Consider the following 23,103-nt stretch of genomic DNA (forward strand, 5'->3'; position numbering starts at 1 on the left):
TTCATGCTGACATTTTACCTAAGAGTATGATATTCTTAGAGCAGCTCTGTAAAAAGTTAGATGAATTCTTATAAATAAGAAGAAAGTTATTCAGAACTCTCATTTCTGAACTATGGTAAAGGCCGGTAAAAGTTAGCTAATTTTACATTTTAGATCCTGTCAAAGAATATGGATGTGCCCCCTGGCCTGAAGTTGAAAATTTAATTAAAAAGTGTTTGAAAGAAAACCCTCAGGAACGACCAACGTCTTCCCAGGTATTACTCAGTGTATTTATTTGTATTTTTGTGGTAGATGATACCATGAAGTTGTTGTGCTTTCTAAAAAGGAGTGGGACATGTAAGTTACTAAGAGGCATGGGGGTTTTTCTGTTCTTCTTTTCTGGAACTGAAAAGGCCATGGAATAATGCCTGCTCTTGCCATCCAAGATTAACTGTTCTGTTGAAGTCTACCAACCATTTGTTCTAGCCTGCTGTTTTTCCCTGTGTTGCTGTTTAGTGATCGTAGCGAAACAGGATTCGGATTGCTTCATGGTCTTTGCTAGAGCTGTGCGAAAGGGACTTTGTTGTATAGTATCAGTGTGGTTAGCCCAAACAGTTCATGCATGTGAGAGGAGGAACGGCAGTGTGGATCTGAAACCTGCCATCTGTTGTCCCACATCACATTGCTCTTTGAAATGGGTGAAGTTTTCAAACGTGCCTCAACCCCATTGACTTCCTGGAATTTTAACAGAAAAATAAGGGTCAATGTAAATGTGCTCAGTGTACAGACTGCTCATTAATGGTGGTAATACCGGTGAGCAGACCTTCTGAGATACTGTGTCCGTATTCCATAGAACATGGTTATCCGTTGCTTGTTATTTATTCATCACTGTGCAAGCCATTGTTATTACCATGTGCGTGCTGTGGCTTTCTTTGTAGGTTTATGAGATCCTGAATTCTGCAGAGCTTATCTGTTTGATGAGGTATGTTTCAATACCCAGCACATCCACAGCAGAGTGCATGGTAGCTGCCAGTCAAAACTGCAAGAAAGCAGGAGTCTGGATAGGCAATGGGAACACAGAAAAAGCACAACTTTCATTTGTTAACCTAAATACAGATGGACATACTTGTGAGGTACGTGAGAAAGCTGCCATTTATTCTGATTTTTTGTCACCCAGATGTATTTCACAAGAATTAATTGCATTTTAGTAGTAGGATATTACTTCTGGAAAGCTAAACTTTGAGAGAACAAAGATTGCTCATAAGTGAGTCATCATTGTATCCATGAAATGAAGCAGAAACGCAGTCACTTTTTCCTCTCTTCCTGCCATGCAGCCTGAACTTTCTCATAATAATGTCTTTCCACTACTGGGTTCCCTTCTTCCCCTCAGATGAAAGCTATTTCTAACATGGAGGCTAGAACAAAGAGTAATATTCAGACAACCCCTTCGTATCTCTGCCTCCCCTAACAATCCTGCTAGTCTCTTAGCAGTTCCTCTCCTTCCATGGATGCCACCTCCTTGTGCCACTTTGGGTGATACCCTCAAGTTCTTTTCATTTGTTTTTTATACATCTTGTTGCTGTGCCATCAGAAAAGGGAAAAGGTTTTACCCAGGATTGGTGTGCTGTGATGAACATATGTGCCAGAACTGAATGTGACTCATCATCAAAGTTGTTCAAATTGTATTTCTATCTGCCATCTGTTGACCGTGATACATTCGAATTGGTAGCTTTGCTATAAATTACATGGCTTATTCTTCTGGCTGCTGGAGAGCAGCTGTGTGGAGAGGGACCTGGGTGTCCTGGTGGACGACAGGTTGACCATGAGCCAGCAGTGTGCCCTGGCTGCCAAGAAGGCCAATGGCATCCTGGGGTGCATAAAGAGGAGTGTGGCCAGCAGGTCGAGGGAGGTTCTCCTCCCCCTCTACTCTGCCCTAGTGAGGCCTCATCTGGAGTACTCTGTCCAGTTCTGGGCCTCCCCAGTTCAAGAAAGATGAGGAGCTACTGGAGAGAGTCCAGCGGAGGGCTACGAGGATGATGAGGGGACTGGAGCATCTCTCCTCCGAGGAGAGGCTGAGGGAGCTGGGCTTGTTTAGCCTGAAGAAGAGAAGGCTGCGAGGGGACCCTATAAATGCTTATAAATATCTGAAGGGTGGGTGTCAGGAGGATGGGGCCAAACTCATTTCAGTGGTGCCCAGTGACAGGACAAGGGGCAATGGGCACAAACTGAAGCACAGGAAGTTCTGTCTGAACATGAGGAAGAACTTCTTTCCTCTGAGGGTGACAGAGCACTGGAACAGGCTGCCCAGGGAGGTTGTGGATTCTCCTTCTCTGGAGGTATTCAAAACCCACCTGGACAAGGTCCTCTGTAGCCTGCTGTAGGTGACCCTGCTTCAGCAGGGGGGTTGGACCAGATGACCCACAGAGGTCCCTTCCAACCCCTAACATTCTGTGATTCCGTGAATATTAAACCAGTATTGGTATTGTTACCAATTAAACTGAATGTATATTGCAGTGTAGTTCCATTTGCTTAATTCTCTGATAGCTTTGAGACATTCATTAGAATAGAGAAAGAGAATATTTTTTTCAGCATTTGTCTTAGAGATTTTCATGTGTACTGTTTGAGGGGTCCTTCCCAGCACTTTTGAAGACAGATGGTAGAGTTGAAGATGGATTCTGCTAACAGGGAATTAGGTTTCTTAATGGGGAAGTTAGGCCTTGGGTCTGTCCAGGGTCCAAGAAAATTCGACTTTATTTTGGTTACCGGAAGTTTATTAGCATTTACCCTTACTGAAATCATAACCAGGTTGTTTTTCTTCTTGTTTGTCTCAGGATATAACAGATAGTAAAATTCTAAGTTTGGCCTTAGTGACCCTTCCTACTGAGAAAGAAAACTGGATTGTAGCAGGAACCCAGTCTGGTTCTCTGTGGGCTCTTAACACAGAAGATGAAACAAGAAGGCATCGTCTGCAGAAAATGTCAGATTCCATCACTTGTTTATACTGTAATTCTCTTTCAAAGCAAAGGTATAAATGAATTTTAAATATTTTAGGTTACATTTTGAAAATGTGACTAAACAGATATGTTCAGAAATTATCTGTACACCCATGCAGTGTTTTGTTCAGACAACTGCTTATTTTGCCTGTACATTTTCTTAATTTTGCACGCAGTGTAACTGGAGAGTACATTCCTGACCACAGGTGGTTGTATTTCCTTTTAGTGTTCAACAAAACTCTTGAAATACCAGAGGCTGCTCATTTAAATTTTCTTATCTGAGTAAGGCATTTCTAGAATTCATTATTTTATTTTATTTCAGCAAACAGAAGAATTTCTTCTTGGTAGGCACAGCTGATGGCAGACTGGCAGTTTTTGAAGACAGAGCAGTAAAGGTAGACTTGGTTTTTGCTGTCTGTTCTACAAAATACAGTAATATGTAAAGCAACTACCAATAGTAGCTTTTTTTCATGCAGCTTATTTTTTAATTGCTTCTCTAAAACTAAAAATAATTTTCTACTGCAGTCGTAGAGGAACTGCACGTGTTTTACAATATCTGTTTTAACCAATAGAGTAAAGAGAGGGAAATTATTTCTCATTATAGGACTTTGAAAGGCCTGGCAGACCAACTAGAGAGTGACATTAATGGTTGTTGCTAAGAATATTCTAACAGTTTTAATCTCCTTTATTTATTGCTGTTCTAGCTACTTTTTCTTTTCATTCACATTAAATTTTCGTAGGATAGATAACTTCAAAAAGACAATATTGTTTCAGTTTTCTGTAGGTCAGAGTTCTGCTCACAGAACAGATAAATGCTGGGAGCTGTTTATATCAGCTGGTTCCTGAGGGCAAGCTCCTGACCATGTACCACTTTGAGCAGTTATGGTTTTGCAATGCGTTGCAGAACTAGAGTATGGTCCAGTGTGTGACTTTCCATCCAGTTCTTGAACTGCGCCAGGGGTTGCAGAAAGTATCAGTCCCAGCTGTTTTCTGTGGGACACCTGTAGTGTCACTATAGTGCTTTTCAGTCTCTAACATTCTGCTAGGTTACTGTAACAGTTCAGAAAATTTGGCTGTGTAAATTGAATTCAGCAGGCTGTGTGGCCTTGTTTTAACAGTTTCTGAGTGTCTGTATACTCCTTGTTTCTAACGGAGAGTGTATTTTTTCTTGCAGTGTAAGGGTGCTACGCCTTTGAAGATACTAACTATAGGCAATGTTAGCACACCACTGATGTGTTTAAATGAATCCTCGTACTTATCTGAAAAAAATACGATCTGGGGAGGCTGTGGAACGAAGATCGTTGCCTTAACTAGTGATTTCTCTGTTCAAAAGCTCATTGAAACAAAGACAAGTCAACTGTAAGGGGTTTTTGTGAATTGTGTTACTTGGCTCTTTTGTTGTTTTCATTGAAGATTTCTGGCAGTACTTTGATGTTATGTCTTGTTCTGGAGCTCGTTCTTTGAGTTCCCTTGTTTCCATTCTTTTCCTTCCATAATACAGATGGAATACAGTGTGCGTTAAAATAAGATCAGTGAGTAGTGGTCAGAGTATTCATTGCTGCTTTTAAACAAGGGATATGCTTTTTTACCATATAAAGTATTTATGAAGTCAGAATCTATTCAGAAAATGTATGAATGCAACTGATGAATTTTTCTCCCCCGACTGCATTTGTCCAGGCCCTGTTTACTTTATTTAGAATTATACACACATACTTAGCATAGTATTTGTCCTTACATGTTTGTCAGTATGATATGTGTGCATATCTTTGCCCTATATGTTTAAATCGTGTATGATTGCTGACTTCTCATTATTTAGAAATCAGAGACTGAAGTCTGGTATAACGGTGGTCAGATCCTGCTGTGAAAGTTAAGAGGAGTTTTCCTGAGCATGGAAAACAGGGTTTGATTTGACACTAGTAGAGAATATTATCCTGGGAAATGAATTTGCTTTGGAAAATAATGTGTTAATACAAAGCAAAAAACTAAAACTTCAGTAAAATGCAGTTCAATGGCAAGATGCAAAATGTGTCACAGGAATAATTTGAGCTTTGTGGAGGCAAAACTGTATACGGTTTTAAAAATAAAGTTGTTGAAAACAAGTAACATTAGGGAAAGTAAGAGTGTTACTGAACGTGTGCTATCAAGGACCTGTGATTTTGAGCTGTTCTTCAAGATGAATTGAAGAGTCAGTGAAATAATGCTGTTAAATTGCAGGCCAACAGATCTGTCATGAGAGACAAATTCATATGGAATTTGTAGGGGAAAATAGTCAAAAAGGCTGGCAGCTGAATTGAAACAAGCAGAGCAAGGTGAACTAAATCTCACTTCTCCTTTTTAGGCTTAGCCATCTTTGTGTTGAGCAACCCTTTATGGTCTTGTGGGCCCTGTGAGAATGTCAAGTGTCTCCAAACATTGAAAGAGTGGCAGGAGAAAGCTGGAGTTTGCCGTGCTCTGGTGTGAGCATATGTGATTTGAGCAGATAGATGGGAAAGATTTATTAATAGGTTTGGGGCATTAATGGGCCTCCAGGGATATCAGCAGCATTAACTCCATTACTGTGAGAATTTATGTCAAACTGTAGGAATATTATAGCAAACCCTTTCAGTTGTATCCTCGCCCAGTTTGGTTTTAAGGCTGAATGAGTCTGTGTTAGAGGGAAACTAACCCCACTCATAATAGGCAAGTTTTTCTACTAGATATTTTCTGTGTATTTAAGTGGAGTTCTTCTCTCTTCTAGGTTCTGTCATAATGCTTACAGTGATGCAAGCATTATTTCAATAGCAATAGACAAATCCATCTACCTGGCAAAGAAAAACAGCCATTTTGTGGAAATCTGGGACAAGAAGACGGAAAAACTTTCTGAACTAATTGACTGTGCACATTTTCTGAAGTAAGTGTTTTTTTTCAGATTGATGGCCTGAAAGCTGAATATCAGATTGCTTTCTCTAGCACAGTACCTTAACCTGCTGGAGGTAAGGGATTTGCCCAGTTCTGGGGCAAATGTGGAATTCCTTTCCTCTCCTGTGGCCCAGAACTTCAGAATATCCCATACAGAATCTCAGTTCTTTAAGAACCTTATTATATTTCACAATTTGTCTCTGATTTCAAGAAGATTCATGTAACTGCTCAAAAAAGACGAGAGTCTTTTGCTGTCCTTCAGGTACTAATGCTTTAGCATCCAGTTACTTCCTGCATCCCCTGAATAAGAATGTCTTCTCTCTCCAGTGCACAGATTCAGTGGGAGATCAGAGTTTTATTAACAGTGATGGTGATTTTCATTTGCATTTAAATTGTTCCTCTGCCTTAATGTGCCACGTCCATTTAATTTTCCTGGTGAGGTTAGGAGCAGCTCTAGGCATGCTCGTCCCACTTTGCAGTAACGTTATTCTCCTGCAGACTGGGGGAGCACAGAGAACGATACCTGCCTCCTATTTAAAGGTCTTTTGAAGCAGACCAGCTGAGTCTCAGAAGTCCAGTAGTTTTCATCCCGGTTTGTTTCAAGTCACTCAGCTGATTAGCATGAGATTTTTGTGGCTTGCCTTGGTGAATGGCTGTTTAAAAGGCTGGTATCGAGAGAGTCATTTTAGCAGTTGTGGAACAGCATGCCATGAGATTTTAATACAAATTCTCTCCACACTCATAGGGACAAAGTGGAAAAACTAAATAAGGAGTCAAAACATACACTGGCTTATTCTGGAAGAGTGAAGACAATTTGCCTGCAGAAAAATACTGCACTGTGGATAGGGACAGGAGGAGGACATATCTTGCTGCTTGATTTATCAACACGTCGTCCTGTAAGAGTTATAGACAACTTTTGTGATTCTATTAGAGTCATGATAACAGCTCAGCTAGGTAAGTAAAACCATCAAATGACAAGTACTTTGAAATCAGTGCCAAGTTTAGGATTGCTGTCTCCTGTCTGGCACGGTGTTCCAGGAACAGATTAGCATTTTCCATGTTTTGTTCATTCATTCTGTCCACTGCTGTCATCTTCAGTCAATACGTCAGACACTCTGGTGTTAGCTGAATGCCAGCAGGCTGTCCTACCCGTACCCCCAGCAAACCACAGCTCTTCCCTGGCTCATCACTGATCAGCACGTGAACACACCCCACCTTCACTGCGTCCTCGTGCCGTGCTTCAGCACAGCTCTCACCGTCTTCTGTCCCATAGTCTTCGTCTTGATCCATGTCTGACTGTGTTCCTTCTCCACCTTAAGTTTTATGCTTCTGACTTCTCTCTCTGTGGAGCTTGCTAGATTTTAATCCTTATTCAGGAATGGTTCTTTTAGGTTTGGATCACAGGCAGATCACAGCAAAGCTGGGAAAGTGCTATGCACTTGGACTCAGGGTGCAGACTGGTACCTACGTGCTGTTCCTGTCACCAGGGCCAGTTGTTTCGAGCTGCTGTGGGCAGACAGTAGTTGTGGGTTTTCAGTGCAATTACAGACAGCCAGAGGAGTGTAGCTGCATATGGGGCACTTCTTGGCTGCTGTAACTTTCTTCACTTGTACACTTTCCTGCATCTCTCCCAAAAGTAATGAAGGCCATACACCTCCAGAGTTCATTGTACCGCAGTGGTGGGGACACTTAAAATACACATTACTTCAAAAAGTGCTCTGTGGCACAACATGTGGATTCCTGTCGCCTTCCACTGTGTTTTGAAAAAAACTCTGGAATTCCCTTGTCAGTGTGATGTAGAGTGCATTTGCTGTCAAAAAAAGACTCTGAAGCTGTTGTTGTGGACTCAGGAACACACTGTAATCTTGCCAGCAAACTTCATAGTTGCAAGCTGTGGATGTTTTCTCATTACCAACAAGAACTTAATTTGGGGGCTGTTTTTTCCTTTCTGGCACCAGAAGTATCTGTAGACTACAGTTAGCTCATAGTGCCAACAGTGTTGTACGAGTCAAAAAACCTCCATCTTCCTCTGACTTGCCTTTGCCTGAGACAGCAAGCTTGCAGAGTCTGTTCAGTCCTCAGCTGTGAAGAGTGCCAGCTATAGAGTCCAGATTCACTAGCACAGCATTTTCTGTCCTTCTACTCCTGATAGCTACAATATTAGTACTATAAAGGGACATGTTATTTTTAGCATTTTGTGAAGAATACATACTATGAATACAAAATTTATGCCTCGCTTATTACTGTCATTGACAGGGAAAGTATATTGTATAGAATAATACAGTGTGATTTTAAAAGCCTTTAGTCTCATATTATTTGTTTCTAGTCACCTCAACATTTTTAATCGCAGTTTTATGTATAGAAAAGTTAATGCTCAGAAGAAAGAGCTCAGCTGCATTTCCACAAGTCTCAAGAATGGAAAGGAAGATTGATATATGCAGTTTGATGTGTGCTTTTTTCACTGAGGCTGCTGAGCAGTTCTTCAATAGTAATGCATTGCTTTTGTGAAATGAGAGTAGATAGAGGGAAATACTTTTGTATTAAATAGTTTCATTTAAGATTAAAATATATCATGTCAATCAGATGTAAATATTTCAGGGAAAAGAGATGGCCAGACTTTGAGACATCAATTTTATCTGTAGTTCATCTATGAATATGAAAATACAATGTCTTTTTCTAATTTTCTCACCTAACACATTGACTTATAACAGACATGAGACTTACCAAGCATGATTTATATATAATCTGTAGTTCATTTTGCAAGTGAAAATTTAGACTTCTGTATAGTAAGAAAGGACCCTAGTCTGAATAAGAATACTGAAGTAGTCCAGTCGCTTTTTTACAAAGTATGGATAGGATTTGTTGCAGAAAAAATTAGAAGTGATGAAACATCTGAGCATGGAAGATGTGTATGGCTCCCACCAGCTCTCATCTACCATAAGCAGATTTACAGCAATATCAAAGGAGAATACACTGCAGGGCAGGAAAAATCCCTGTCTACCTTGCAGAGGTCCTGGGGGACCCACAGGAAACATTTCCTGGTTGAGAAGGGATGCATCATGGGGGGGACACTGCAGCGTGGTCACACAAAACTCCCAAGACTGTGGCTTTCACAGCAAGCCGTACTCCAGTCTGCTTACACGTCAGACACTGACCCCATCCTCATCTTTTCTCCAGGGGAGTGTGTAAGATGTCATGTATGAAGAGGTGTGGGGCGCAGTGTCTGCACGCAGGGGGCTGTTCCTTCCCTGGCCCGATCCATGGCCCAGGGACGCAGGCTCGGTCCCGTGTTCCTCTGCTAGCATACAGCCAGGGGCTCGCTGCCCTCATCGTGCTGCCGGTAGGGCAGGGAGCTGCCATGGCAGGAGAACACAGCTTCCATCTGTCTTGCAAGACACTTATAAACATGTCTTGTTGGGAGTAAGTGGGATGCTGAAACACTGCCACGTTCAGCTTAGCCCTCTGATCCAACCACTCCTGTCTTCCTAGTCTTTTTTTTGTGTTCTTCAGTGAGCACCTTCCTGTGATCCATTGCCTGTTTCTACCTCCTTGCTAACTCTCCTTTCCCACCTACGTGCCGTCGTTACTTCAGAACACTTTTAATTAGTTTGCATCATATTTGGTTGCTTTCTTTTTTTCATAACCAAACTGATGACTGGCACCCTGTGTTTCTGCTGTGCACTGGGACTCTGTTTGCGGCCTGTCTCTTCGCTGTGACATCTGCTTCCTGGGACTCTCCTGCCTCTGCTTGTGGCACAGAGTAGGATGCTTTGTCCTTAGGCTTGCTCAGCAGGCTGCCCGGCTGACCCAGTGCCTCTGCCTTTGAACTCTGATAAACCCCGACATTACTCGGAGACATGAACTGTATTGTTTTCATGTCTGGGTTTTTCATGGTTAATGATTTTGGATAAAGGGTCCAGTTGACTGAACTCTGCTTCCTGTCCTCTTAGTGGCATGATCTCACCTACTCTTTCTGTCCTTAAATTACAAAGTTCCCATTAAAATTAAAATTTGATGTTTTATTTCTTTCAAAAAGCGAGTCTCAAGAATGCTGTCCTGGTTTTGGGATATTGCTATAAAAGTGACACCGAAGACAACAAATATCACAAAGGTATCTGAACTGTCTTTTATTAATTAGTATTATTAGTGTTTGACTACGCACTGAGAGTGGAGAGTTGATGTTTATCATGTGATATAATTTTATTGAAACATCATTATTAGTTTTGTTGTCTTTTGCATTTCTGGGCTCCGTACAAACTAACAGCAACTTCCAAAAATAGATCACAGGAAGCTGCTATTAGAGTGTATAATTCAATTTGCTAGAAAACTGTATTTGGAGAGTAAATGCCATTGGCTAATTGGAGAGTGCACCAATGGATTCCCAGAGGGGTCTGTGCTAGGCCGGGAGTCTCAGTGTGTCCATGAATGATGTGGATGAAGGAAGAGGGAATGTGCTTTCCAGACCCGCAGATAGTTCTCAGCGAAGACAAAGCCACAAGCATGCTGGAGGGCAGAATTAGAATTCAGAATGAGCTTGACACATAGAACAAATGGTCTGGAAGGAAATAGGATACAATTCAGTGAGGACAAATGCGAGACCTTTTACTTAATTAGGAATGATCCGTTGTACCAGCGTGAGGAAATGATCAGCTTAAACAGCAGTGCTGCAGAAAAAGGGTTGTAACTGATCGCAGGCTGAACGTGAGTCAACGGCGTCACGTTGCTGCAGAGGAGGCCAGCACTGTTCTCACACCAGCTGGGAGCAGAGCTGAGTGCTGGAGTGGCCTGTGTGGGAGGAGCGTGTCCGTGCGGGACATGGCTGAATGGTCTGGCCTGTCAGGGTTATTAGGAACACTGCAGGGGAGAGCAATGCAACCTGTGAGGAAATGTTGCAGGAAATTAAGTTGGTTAATATAAATAAAGCTTAGAGAGGACATCATACTAGGCTTCAAATATGTAAATAAAGAGGAAGGGAGTAAACACTTTACATATTCTCTGTGGGTAGGATAAGGACTAACCAGTTCCTATTTCAGCAAGGGAGATTTAGGTCAGACACCAGGAAAAGCTCCCTGACAATTAGGATAGCAAACTGCTGGAATAAGAAGACAGAAGATGTCCATCTTTGGCCTTGTCTAAGAACAGTTATAGCTGATGCTCTGATCAGTGCCCTTCCTCACCTGGATCTCATCCCACTTTCAGTAACTGCTGAAAATGTGGCAATGATAGTGTGAAGTTAAGAGTGGCAAGAGCTGTTTGGAGTAAAATAAGAATCAAATTTACATCAGTGGCTTTGGTATTCTGATATTCCCTGATTATTACCATAAGGACACCTATTGCCTTTTTAGCCTTTTTATTGTATTTGAGTGCCATTAGTTATACAGAGAGGAATCAGACTTCCAGAAAACTTAAGGCCTTAGTTTATGAGCCCCTGCTTATGCGATTGTTCTCAGTTATCCTTATTCCACTGAAAGCAATGTGAATTCTCCATGAATAAAGAGTCGTTTGCATGAAGGGAGGCTGAAGGAGTGACTTTTTCCCAAGTATACTCAATACCCTATGAAATCAGTTTTCATTTTAGTTTACAGTGAATGGAGTTTGAGTCCTGTATCTGCTCAGGAAAATAGAGATGAAATTGTATGCAGGCACCTCGATACTAGCATCAGCTGTAGCTCAGGTCAGTACCTTATGGCCCACAGGCACCAGAATTGGTTTTTCAAGTGCTTTTACATGATATACTGTAAGTTTAGGAACTAGAATCCAAATCATTGTGCAAGTACAAACAGCTTGTAAGCCGTAACTGTATTACCTCAGCCGTAAACTGTCATACAACTTGTCCTGCACATCATGCATCATTGAGGCAATTTACGAGTAACTAAAAAATAAGCAGATAAGCAAAACCACTTCTAATTATGCAATAATTCTTCTCTGTTGCAGTTTTCAATTTTTTTTTTTTTTCCAGAATTACAATCCTGCGTGTCAGTGTGGGACATTAACCTGCCCCATGAAGTGCAAAACCTGAAAAAACATATAGAAATGAGACAGGAATTAGCAGAAAAAATGAAGAGCTTTTCTTTGGACTGAAAAGTCACCTTGCAAGCCCCATTCTCTTTTCTAGTCTTCCATCCTAACTTACTGTGCAATATTTACAACTTCTCGTTTCTGGACTTTTTAACTGAAAACCAAGAAGGAAATTGCCATGAGAAAGGCAGTTGGTATTCAGAGGGTAGCAAGAAAAAAGAAGGGTAAGTTATTTGTAATATTTGAAAGGACAGAAAACTGCTGAGAGTTTCTGAATCTGAAGTGATATCTTGTGTTTACTTGTGAAGTTCTGTTCTCTAGCAACTATGGCTCAAGATACCAGTATAACACTTTCCATCTGTTTTTTGATCCCAGTTAAATTGGGAATAAGGCAGGAGATTATAAATGGCTCGTATTTACTTCCTTATCTCTACTGAGTTGATGCTGTAATAAGAAGCAAAACTTATGCCTCTATGTGTTTATTGCAGTTTGCATGTATGAGTTTGCTCTGATGATTTGTGTTTTAGTAGTAAGTCAGAGCTCATGACCCTGAGTACATGAAAGAAAACATATTTTATATAATAGCAGTGTTTAAAGGAACATATGACTACATTACTCCTTGAAAACAACAGAGTAGTCTTTATATCTGCCATGAATAATTGACATTCTTTTATTATGATCAGAAAAAAAAGTTGTGCTACAATAATAAAAATAGCTCAGAATTCAGAATTTAAATACACCGACAGGCCCCTGCCACTTGGCATCCTCTTGCAGGACTGTGGCCTGCCATGTTCTAGGAGATGTAGTCCCATCATTACGTGCCTTACCACTCTCGTGTAGCTGTTGTACAGCTCACGTTGAGAAGCCAAGAGAAAACACAGGGTGGAAGCTCTGATACAAATGCTGCTACAACTTGTACCACGAAGCAAGAGGCATGCTGCTGCAGCCACACTGCAGGATCTTAGTCCAGCTTGCTGGGTTGCTTATCTCAGTTAAAAAAAAAAAAAAAAAAAGAACTTTCACTTTGATATTTGTAATGTGCAAAGCTTCTACTTATTCTCGTTTTAATTTATATTGTTAGTTTGGGGGTAAGCAGGGGAACCTTGAGGAGTATAAGAATTGGCTACCTCTTGCATATAACTACCAGAATTTGTTGCCACATGTCTTCATTCAGGAGACGCCTTTTACTGCTCTCTGGCTGGAAGTCCAGGCTGCTTCTTACAGCCCACCCTGACCTGCTCTAAGAGCGTGCCTTATGTCTGTCCATCAGAAGACAGATGCCATTTTCTTTTTTTGATACCAAAAGAATCTACAGGGTGCTCCTGAAATCCAGAGCCATTCCTGAGTTTTCTCTATGGAGCTGAACAAGGTCGAGCAACCAAAAAGTTCTCAGTTGCATTTTCAAAGGTTTGGAGAATTTCTGTACTAGGACAACAGCATTTATTGTGTCCAGCTGTGCCGTTGTTCTGTTTTCTGCCATTTGTTGAGCGCATTCTCAGGATTCCTTTCAGATATGCACCCCAGTTTTTATATATTCTTGTATTCTGCATACTGAGAATAATTTGCTATTTATACGGGATTTTATAACTCAGAAAATATATGTTATCTTATAATGAATACTTTTTAAAAAATAGAATATATGTATTGTGATTATGTTTATTTATAAGTCATTTGGAGATGTAAGCCTTAAATCTTTTTATTAAAACTGTGCTTTGTTAATAACAGAGTCTACTTTCTCATTGCTGAATTTCCAAGGAACTTTTGTGTGCAGTTTTTATGGAGCTTAATCCCTTACGTCAGGACAGTGCAAGACCTCAGTTCTGTGGGGGGCTGTGTTGGAACAGCTGCATTCCCACTTGTTCCCGGGCTCGTAGTGCACGTCTCGAGCCCTCTCCCTTTCCCTGGTTTGTCTTCCACCCCGTGTTCCTTGCAGCCTTTCCCAGAGATGGGAGGAGACCTGGGAGCGGTACTGTCCTTGCCATCGTTAGCCACCTCTTCCGAGAGTCTCTGGAAAAGAATGATCCCTAGACCGAAGCAGGCCTGCATGGTGGGTATTACAGGGACAGCGAAGAACCACAGAGACAACAGCAACCCAGGGAAAGACAGCAGGTCCTTACAAACCTGACTAAATTGGCCACTGTTGACTTACCAGTGGTGAGAGCGTGAAATTCAGTAACAACAGCGGTCACCCCTGTGACTGTTTCGCAGTTACAGCTCTCATTCAGAGGGAGCAGGGCTCCGGCTGCATCCTTCTCAAATACCTTTTAGGGCTAGAAGAAAAGATTTGGAGAGGAGATCCTGTGCTGGTGCTTCTTGCTTTTCTTTGCCATTCGATGAAGGCTGGAAGTGCACCTCCAGCTGTCCCGAGCCTTGCTCAGCTCACGCTGCGCAGCCGCCTGCTGCCTGTGGCATGTCTAGGAGGGAAGAGGGACAGGGCGTACCCTGTCAAATCAAGCAGGCAGCCATCTCTTTCCTGATGGTGGGAAAGCTGTAGGAGGAGGTGGCTGCAAAATTGTTGGGCCGGGCGCTGGCGGGCAGTAAGTATGCGGGTCCGGTTCAGAAGCGCTCGGGGACCGGCATCCCCTTCCCAGCTGGGACAAGCCACTGTGGGGAAGAGCAGCCCTTCTGTGTGACGGCTGTTGAAACCCACACTGTAAGGAAGTCTTCTCCCAGAAATGTCTCTGTTGACAAATGATAAGGACAAAGGAAAGAAAAAGATCCGTGACGTTGTGTTCCCTTTGGTTTTAGCGGAGCTGTTAGGAAACCAGTAGGGTGTGATCATGGAAGAGCATAACCCCTACCAGATTTAATGCTTCCTGTATGCTCAGGATAACATCCAGTAGCTGCAGACAGAAAGATGACCCTTACTTCAAAAAAGAGCCCGTTTGCTCATGGGAAACAAGCAGTGTGGCTTCGCCGGATGAAGAACTGTCTGGATGGCTGAGCCCAGATAGTGGTGGTGAATGGAGTTAAATCCAGCTGGTGGCCGGTCACAAGTGGTGTTCCCCAGGGCTCAGTTCTGGGTCCAGTGTTGTTTAAAGTCTTTATCAATGATCTGGATGAGGGGATTGAGTGCTGCCTCACCAAGATGACACCAAGCTGGGTGGGAGTGTCGATCTGCTGGAGGGTAGGAAGGCTCTGCAGAGGGCTCTGGGCAGACTGGATCCATGGGCCGAGGCCAACTGTATGAGTTTCAACAAGGTCAAGTGCCGGGTCCTGCACTTGGGTCACAACAACCCCATGCAACACTACAGGCTTGGGGAGGAGTGGCTGGAAAGCTGCCTGGTGGAAAAGGACCTTGGGGTGTTGGTCGACAGCCGGCTGACCATGAGCCAGCAGTGTGCCCAGGTGGCCAAGCAGGCCAAGGGCATCCTGGCTTGTATCAGCAATAGTGTGGCCAGCAGGAGTAGGGAGGGGATCGTGCCCCTGTACTGGGCACTGGTGAGGCCGCACCTGGAGTACTGTGTTCAGTTTTGGGCCCCTCACTACAAGAAGGACATTGAGGTGCTGGAGCGTGTCCAGAGAAGGGCAACGAGGCTGGTGAGGGGTCTAGAGGATAAGTCTTATCAGGAGAGGCTGAGGGAGCTGGGGCTGTTTAGTCTGGAGAAGAGGAGGCTGAGGGGAGACCTTACTGCTCTCTACAGCTGCCTGAAAGGAGGTTGTAGTGAGGCAGGTGTTGGTCTCTTCTCCCAACTAACTGGTGATAGGACGAGAGGCAATGGCCTCAAGTTGCATCAGGGAGGTTCCGATTGGATATTAGGACAAATTTTGTTACTGAAAGAGTGGTCAGACATTGGAACAGGCTGCCCAGGGAGGTGGTGGAGTCCCCATCCCTGGAGGTGTTCAAAAACATGTAGATGTGGCACTTTGGGACATGTTTTAGTAGGCATGGTGGTGTTGGGTGGATGGTTGGACTCAATGATCTTGGAGGTCTTTTTCAACCTTAATGATTCTATGGCTTGGCTGTAATCTAACAGCTGAGCTGGAACGTGCAATTAACCCCATGTTCCTCAGAACTGGGCAGCTAAAGGGTACTGGGGTTTAGACCTGGAGACGAGGAGACAAACTGCACAGAGTGAGCCGAATGCTTGACTAAGTAGTGATTTTTTTTTTTTAAGTATGTTTTCCCTCCTGTGCTATTGACTTCAGTTAGGGTTATTCTTTTTATTGGTTGCTTCCTCTGACAAATTACATATTAAGATTGACCTGTACGATAATTTTAACCTTTTTTCTTTTACAGGCAGTTCCTGGTTACTCCCACTGTACACAAGTTATAGATCCTGATTTCATGTACTTTCTGTATTACAACCTGGCATTCTTCTTACTCTGAAATCTCATACTTCCTCTTGCATCTCTTATTATTATCCCATTACTTTTTTATGTACCGCTTTGTGGCAAAACGGGGATGTGTAATGGAGCGAGCGAGGCCTCCTGGGTGGGAGCTGATCCCCGAACACGGGCATTTGTCATCACTGCCCCTTCATAACCATACCCCCATAACCGGACCGAGCAAGACAAACCATTGTACAATGAGCTCTTCAGATACCAGAGACATGAAAAAACAGCAGAGGGGAAAAAAAAACCAACAAAAAACCCAAACTCCAAAGTAGCCAAGCAAAAGCAGAAGGGCTCAGTGAATGAGGAGCAGACAATGTTCATACCCTTCCATCAGTCTTTCAAGTAGAAAAGAATAGGAACAATTTGTCTTCTCACTTGTTTTCTGGTCTTTAAGGAGTCATTAAAAATCTGAGCACAGCTCCCAGGACCTGTCTTAAGAGGACCGACTCTTCTGGCTGAATTAGTTTTTCATCCCTGTTATGAACTCGTCCCAGGACTGTACTGACCTGCACATTCTCTTATATCAAACCTTCTTCAAGGCCTTTGAACAAGTGGAAGTAAAAATTACAGGTATTGGCTGGTCACTGTACTGTTTTGTTCACTCCTCCAGATTGTGGTGGTGTTCTTGTTTGGTAGGCATGTATCTTTATAACAATTTTATTAACTCATAAATACAGAGTGACATAATCATGACATCTGAGAATATCTGCGTATCTGTATTTTAAAAAAGTCATTATTTTAAGGGAAAACAATCCACAGAATGTATTGTTTTGTTAGCAAAGGGAAACCTACTTTAGCAAAAATTTAAAGCCAACGTAAGAGATTTCCTGCGTACAGCTTCAGGAACGTTCTTCGCTGTGTCCGGGAGCTGTGCAGGTGTGGTACGAAGCCAGCAGTGCCTGGGTCTGTGCGCACCTCGGTAAGCCTCCGCCATCCTTACGCTAGGTCCTGTTCAATTCAGTAACAGAATTACAAGAATGACCAAATGGTGAAATGACTTCCTCCCCCCCCCCTGCAGTTCCCTTCTGCTGACCAGTACCTACCATTTACACCATTTATTTCGACTGAGCAGTAAACTGGAATTATTTTGAAAGAGTTATTAAAAATTACAATACACCAATAGATCTATTTAGAAAAACAGTAATTTTTTAAAACTACCTTAATAAAATTCTGGTTAAAACAAAATGAAAGCAAAAGCAAGCTAAGGCATTTTCTTTTTTTCTTTATTTCTGTGTTGCTTTGCTTTTCTTGCTGCCTGAGAAGGCAGCAGGCAAATACCGTCAGGTTTGTGAAGCACTGAGGTCAATCCTTACAAAGGCTGCCCCTACTTAGCAAGAAGAGACCTAAAAACCAATGTTAGGTCTCTGGCATATGTGATTATTTACTTCACTGCCACCACAGCCCATTGGCATCAGCGACCTGAAAAGTTAAAGCGGCTAGAAAAGGGGCAAGGAATTAAAAATCTTCTGTGGCAATTGTGGTGTTTCACCTTTTCTGCACCGTTCATTTCGCTGCCGTTTGCCACTTGGTGCCCGTGCGGCCTCTCGGCGCTGCTGCAGGGGCTCTGACCTGCTCCCAGCTGCCCAGCAGCACAGCAACCCTTCTGCAGTCTGAGGACAGGGAGCAGGAAAGAAAAGGGAGGAAAAAAAAAAACAAGAAAAGAAAGAAAAGCTGATGATGTGACAGTGCACAACAGTGCTGGGGGCTGCCAGCCCAGCCCGGCGTCGTTCCTGCTGCAGGGGACTGGGGACCCCACTCTGGTGCTTCCATTACACAGAATCACAAAATGGTGGGGGTTGGAAGGGACCTCTGTGGGTCATCTAGTCCAACCCCCCCTGCTGAAGCAGGGTCACCTACAGCAGGCCGCAGAGGACCTTGTCCAGGTGGGTCTTGAATATCTCCAGAGAAGGAGAATCCACAACCTCCCTGGGCAGCCTGTTCCAGGGCTCTGTCACCCTCAGAGGGAACAAGTTCTTCCTCATGTTCAGACAGAACTTCCTGTGCTTCAGTTTGTGCCCATTGCCCCTTGTCCTATTGCTGGGCTCCACTGAAAAGAGTCTGGCCCCATCCTCCTGACGCCCACCCTTGAGATATTTATAAGCATTTATAAGGTCCCCTCGCAGCCTTCTCTTCTTCAGGCTGAACAAGCCCAGCTCCCTCAGCCTCTCCTCGTAGGAGAGATGCTCCAGTCCCCTCACCATCCTTGTAGCCCTCCGCTGGACTCTCTCCAGTAGCTCCTCATCTTTCTTGAACTGGGGAGCCCAGAACTGGACACAGTACTCCAGATGAGGCCTCACCAGGGCAGGGTAGAGGGGAAGGAGAACCTCCCTCGACCTGCTGGCCACACTCCTCTTTATGCACCCCAGAATGCCATTGGCCTTCTTGGCAGCCAGGGCACACTGCTGGCTCATGGTGAACCTGTCGTCCACCAGGACACCCAGGTCCCTCTCCACACAGCTGCTCTCCAGCAGGTCCGCCCCGAGCCTGTACTGGTGCATGGGGTTGTTCCTCCCCAGGTGCAGGACCTTGCACTTGCCCTTGTGCCTTTCCCTCGGGACCCCATAAATCCGGAGGCCTTTCCCGGCGTGGAGGGCAGGGCAGACAACACGGCTGTGCAGCGCCCGGGCAGCCCCGCGGCTCTTCCCCCTCCGAAGGGCACTGAGCAGGGGAGGCGAGCAGGCTGGCACCGGGCTGCCTGCCCTGTGGCCTTCCCAGGGCAGTGGCACGGCAGCACCCGGCGAGGCTGCCATCGCTTCTCCTGCCCCGTCACCACGGCCCCCCCGGCACCCAGCCGAGGGACCCCGCTGCAGGGCCGGCTCCTGCCCGGCCTTCCTCAGCGGGAAGGAGAGCAGAAAAGCAACCCTCACGCCCTTCGCCGGCTCAGCCCCGTCCCACCAGAGCCCCCCGGGCCCCCCCAGAGCTCAACACCCGAACAGCAGCCGTGGGGACACCGGTGCTCGGGGGACATCCCGGGGGCAGCAGCTGCCTGCACCCGGCTCCGCCACAGCCCCTGCGCCAGCCCCAGCCCCGGGGGTGTTTCCCCTCACAGAAGCGGCAATCAGCGAAGGCTTTGGCCCCCCGCAGCAGCCGGGTCCCGCACGGCTGGAGGCAGCCTGTCGACGTGCGCAGGAGCCCAGCGGGCCGGGGGCTCCGTGCGCTGGGGGCCGGTGTGGGGCCGAGGGAGAGGGCCCAGCGCTGCCCCGCCAGGGGAAGGGTCCGCGGAGGGGAAGAGGCCACGCCGGCTGCTCGGGAGCACCCCCAGGCCGGGCTCCTCCTCGCACCGTCTCCCTTCAGCAGAGGCCACTTCAGCCGTCAGGCTGCAAAGGGGAAAAAACCCTTCCGTGACAAGCCCCCGGCTTCAAACCCGCTCTCCGGGGAAGGGCGACCCAGAACCGGGCGCCGAGGGACAGGAGTGGCCTCGGCTCCCCCGCAGACGCCGGGTCAGCCCGACACGGCGACAGGAGCGCGGTGACGGCTCACGGGGTCACACGCCTCTGGCCTCCCCTCCTCGTGCCCTGCGCCGAGTTCCAGCGGCCCCCGCGCAGCCCAGCCCGCGCAGGACCAGCGGCCAAGGGGACGCAGAGCGGGCCATGGGCCTTTGCGCCGTGGAGAGAAATATCCCGCAGCAGCAACAGCAGCGCCCAGCTCTCTGCGCTGCAAACACACGGACTCGAGCTCATCGGTGCTGGGTTCTGCTTTCCCTTGCCTTGATGCCTTGGCGGTCGCCTTGAGAACATCTGCTCCGCGTGAGGCAGCACCAACCACCCGCCCCCGCTGCCACCCACCCAGCTCCGCAGCCCAGACGTCAACCAGGCGAGCCAAGGCTGAGGCTCACAAACCTCAGCTTCGCACTGTTACCATCAGAGGTCACAATAAATCAATTTTTTTCAAAAAAATAAGAACAGCTGCAGAGCTGCAGGCCCTCGGACGAGCAGCAGCGACGGCTGCAGCTCGCGAAGCAGAGGCTGGGTTGGTTGGATGTGGGGAAGCTGCCGGCGCACAAAACGGCAGCTCCCCCGTGGCCAACCCTCCCTCTCTGCTGCTCACCCACCGAGCCCGCAGCAGCCAGAGAGGGCAAAACCCAGGTCAGCCGTTTGGCAAAGGCCGTGCGGGGCTGAGGGATGCCCAGCCCTGCCACCCGCCCTGGTGCAATCATGTTTCTGGGGGCTGAGGAACGCCCAGAGCAGCACCTGTGTCCCCCCCCGCGACAGGAGCCCGTCCTGCCCCCCCTGCCCGCAGGTCTGCGCACGCCGGCCACCGAGGTGCCACCGAACCCCACCGCGGCTGGGTCGGGCCTTACACAAACGCAGGGGGAAGCCAGTTTTACACACTAGCGATTTTCTTACATTATCGTAAGCATTTCTGACGAACAGCCACATCAAACTCACTCCAGTTTGGCCATTTTGAAGCCCACTGCTCTGCAACTTGGCACTCAGCTGGGCTACGTCCGCAGGCGGGCAGAGCCAGAAGAGTTGGGCTGATGTCCTGGGGCTCAATCAAGACGCTCCATTCGCACCCACGGCTCATCCTCCAGGACAAGGGGAGGCCACCTCGGAGGCTGGGACAAGCCACCAGGGCTCAGCAGCCCCCAGCCCTCCTCTCTGCAGGGAAGCCACCCACGCAGCAGGGCTGGCCCCTTCTTCCCCCCAGCTGCGGCGACAGCTCTTCTGCGTGAGTCGAACAGCGCTGGGTTTAGAAAGGACTCAAGCGATGCTGTTAAATCACACACGCACAAGTACAGGGACAGTCAGCTTCCCGTTACTCCAAAGAACTTCAACATCTGAAAAGTGAATTTCTCAACTTTAAAGAAAAGTCCCCCGCTGGAGCCCGCGCCCCCAGCTGAAGCAGAGCAACAGCAGCCCCTAACGGGCAGCAAGCCGGGGGCCTGGGCTGCCCCGCTCCCTTGAAATGCCACGGTTGTTCACACTCGCTTTGAATAACTAACTACCCGCCAGTAATTAAGCTTCAGTAGACAGCAATTTTCAATATTATTCACGTGTCAAAACTCACCTCCCCTCCTTTTTTCTTTTTTTTCTCCTCCAGAACAATAATACGTGCTGAGCACTCTGCAACTGGAAAATCTCACAGCAAAACACGCTCCCACTTTGTAATTACAGGGAAGTTTGCAAGGAAGAAAAAACAAACCAAAACTAAGCAACGCCCTGTTTCTACAGCTATTACAGCTAAACCCAGGAAGGGACACAAACACTTGGGCTCTGCAGGGGCTCAAAGAAGGTTGGTGCAGGGCAATCAGCCCTGCTGGAAGAACCTGAAATTTGCACCGCTTGAGCTAGAAAAAAAACAAAAAATAAAATAAAATCAATATTCAGTGTCTGCAGGTACGCAGGGGATCGCATAGCCCTTCTCCGGCAAGCTCCCAGCACAAGGATGCCCAGGCTGGGCAGCTCCGCCAGAGCCGTCGTGGAGAGGAGCACCCCAAACGGCGAGGAGCATCCGGCAGCATCGGCGCAGGTGGGTGCAGGGGGAGGCTACTGCTGCGGGGATGCTGGTGGCCTTGGCCCTGGAAAGAGGCAGGGATGGTCCTTCCTGGGGGATGTCCAAAAGCCACCAGCTTGCCTAAATTCAAGCCTGGAGATGAGGGCCCACAGACAGGGAACTAGTTTTAGTTCTGCTCCACCTCACCTAGCCTTTTCTCCAGTTACAGGCTTTATCTTGGACAAACTTTGCTTTTCAGTTTAGAAGTCCTTTGCAGCTGGACCACATCAGCTTTGACCAGCACTGCTCCCCTTCCATGCAGGTATCTCCAAGATATCAAGAAAGCAAACAGCAAAATTGCTGTTGATACTCAGTTGCCCCATCGCTGCTGGAAGATGGAAGTACCAGTGTCCTGGTTTCACCCAAGGACCCACCATTCTCCACCCTGGAGAAGCCACAGGACAAAGTCTGGGAGCTCCCTGGCTCCAGCAAAAGCTCTGGCAGACCCACATGCCATGGGGCAGCATGTCCTCACGGCCCAGCTCCACGCTGCCGCCCCCCGGCTCGCTTTGCCCGTGGTGAGGGTCCTGCATAGTGACCGCGGGCTGCCCATGGCTCCAGCCCACCCACGGGGCTCCCTGGGGAACAGCTTTCAGGCTTGATAGGGGCAGGAGAGCGTAGGACCCCCGCTCAGAGGAGCGCTCCAAGACATCCTGTCCGCGACGGCGCAGGCAGGGGGACGGGCACGGCAGCCCAGAGGAGCTCCGCTCGCCCAGAGCCAGCCTGGCACCCACAGCCGCCTCTTGCCCCCACACCACACCAGGGCCCTCCCGAACTCAGCCCAGCCTGGCTTTCTGTGTTTCACACCTCAGGTTGCTGGTCCTGGGACTCTGGACATTTCTGTTTCCATACACAAAACAAAACAACCCCAAAGCAGCTACAACGAGATTCTGCTCCAGTGCCAGTATGTCGCAGCCAGGGAGCGGCTCGCATTCGCAGAGTGTGCCTCCAGCTCTTCTCCCCCAGAGAGCCGCACCACCCCGCTTCAGAGGTTTCTGCTTCAGGGAATTTACAGACCAGCTCTCAGAAAACTCTTCTGGAAGACAGGAAAAGTCAACACTGTCTTGCTCCAGGGCCAGCAGCAGCCAGAAATGCTTTGGAAAGGACACTGAGCCACGGCAGAAGGAAAAGATGTAGCACTTCACATCATTTTAACTAAACCAGCTGGAACGCATGCCAGCGCTCTAGTGAGGCGTGCCAGGGCAGAGGGTGGACAGACCTATGCCACCAAACCTCGGCCAGGGCACCGAAGGCAGCAGGCGGAGTCCCCTAAGGCTTCCTGAAGCATTAACTACTATCCAGTAACTATATATCCAAGCAAGGATTTTTTCTCTGAACAGCAGACCACCGCCAAGGCCAAACACCAGACATGATTTGCCTT

The 23,103-nt window shown here is 46.7% G+C and overlaps 1 protein-coding gene across 2 annotated transcripts in view; it reads left to right on the top strand.

The window, feature by feature from the left end:
- The window catches only part of LRRK2 (leucine rich repeat kinase 2), a 72,613-nt gene extending 58,828 nt beyond the window's left edge, over positions 1-13,785 (top strand). Inside the window, exons 43-51 of one of the 2 annotated variants that reach the window (XM_075428171.1) lie at positions 154-254; positions 918-1,112; positions 2,811-3,004; positions 3,295-3,367; positions 4,147-4,331; positions 5,710-5,862; positions 6,616-6,824; positions 9,907-9,981; positions 11,830-13,785. In XM_075428171.1, coding sequence (XP_075284286.1) covers positions 154-254; positions 918-1,112; positions 2,811-3,004; positions 3,295-3,367; positions 4,147-4,331; positions 5,710-5,862; positions 6,616-6,824; positions 9,907-9,981; positions 11,830-11,951 — 1,307 coding nt within the window. In that variant the 3' untranslated portion in view covers positions 11,952-13,785. The remainder of the gene's footprint in view (positions 1-153; positions 255-917; positions 1,113-2,810; positions 3,005-3,294; positions 3,368-4,146; positions 4,332-5,709; positions 5,863-6,615; positions 6,825-9,906; positions 9,982-11,829) is intronic. The other variant, XM_075428172.1, reaches the window with a different exon arrangement.
- The last annotated feature ends 9,318 nt before the right edge of the window (positions 13,786-23,103 follow it).

This window comes from Opisthocomus hoazin, chromosome 8 (genome assembly GCF_030867145.1).
Source record: "Opisthocomus hoazin isolate bOpiHoa1 chromosome 8, bOpiHoa1.hap1, whole genome shotgun sequence".
NCBI lineage: Eukaryota > Metazoa > Chordata > Aves > Opisthocomiformes > Opisthocomidae > Opisthocomus > Opisthocomus hoazin.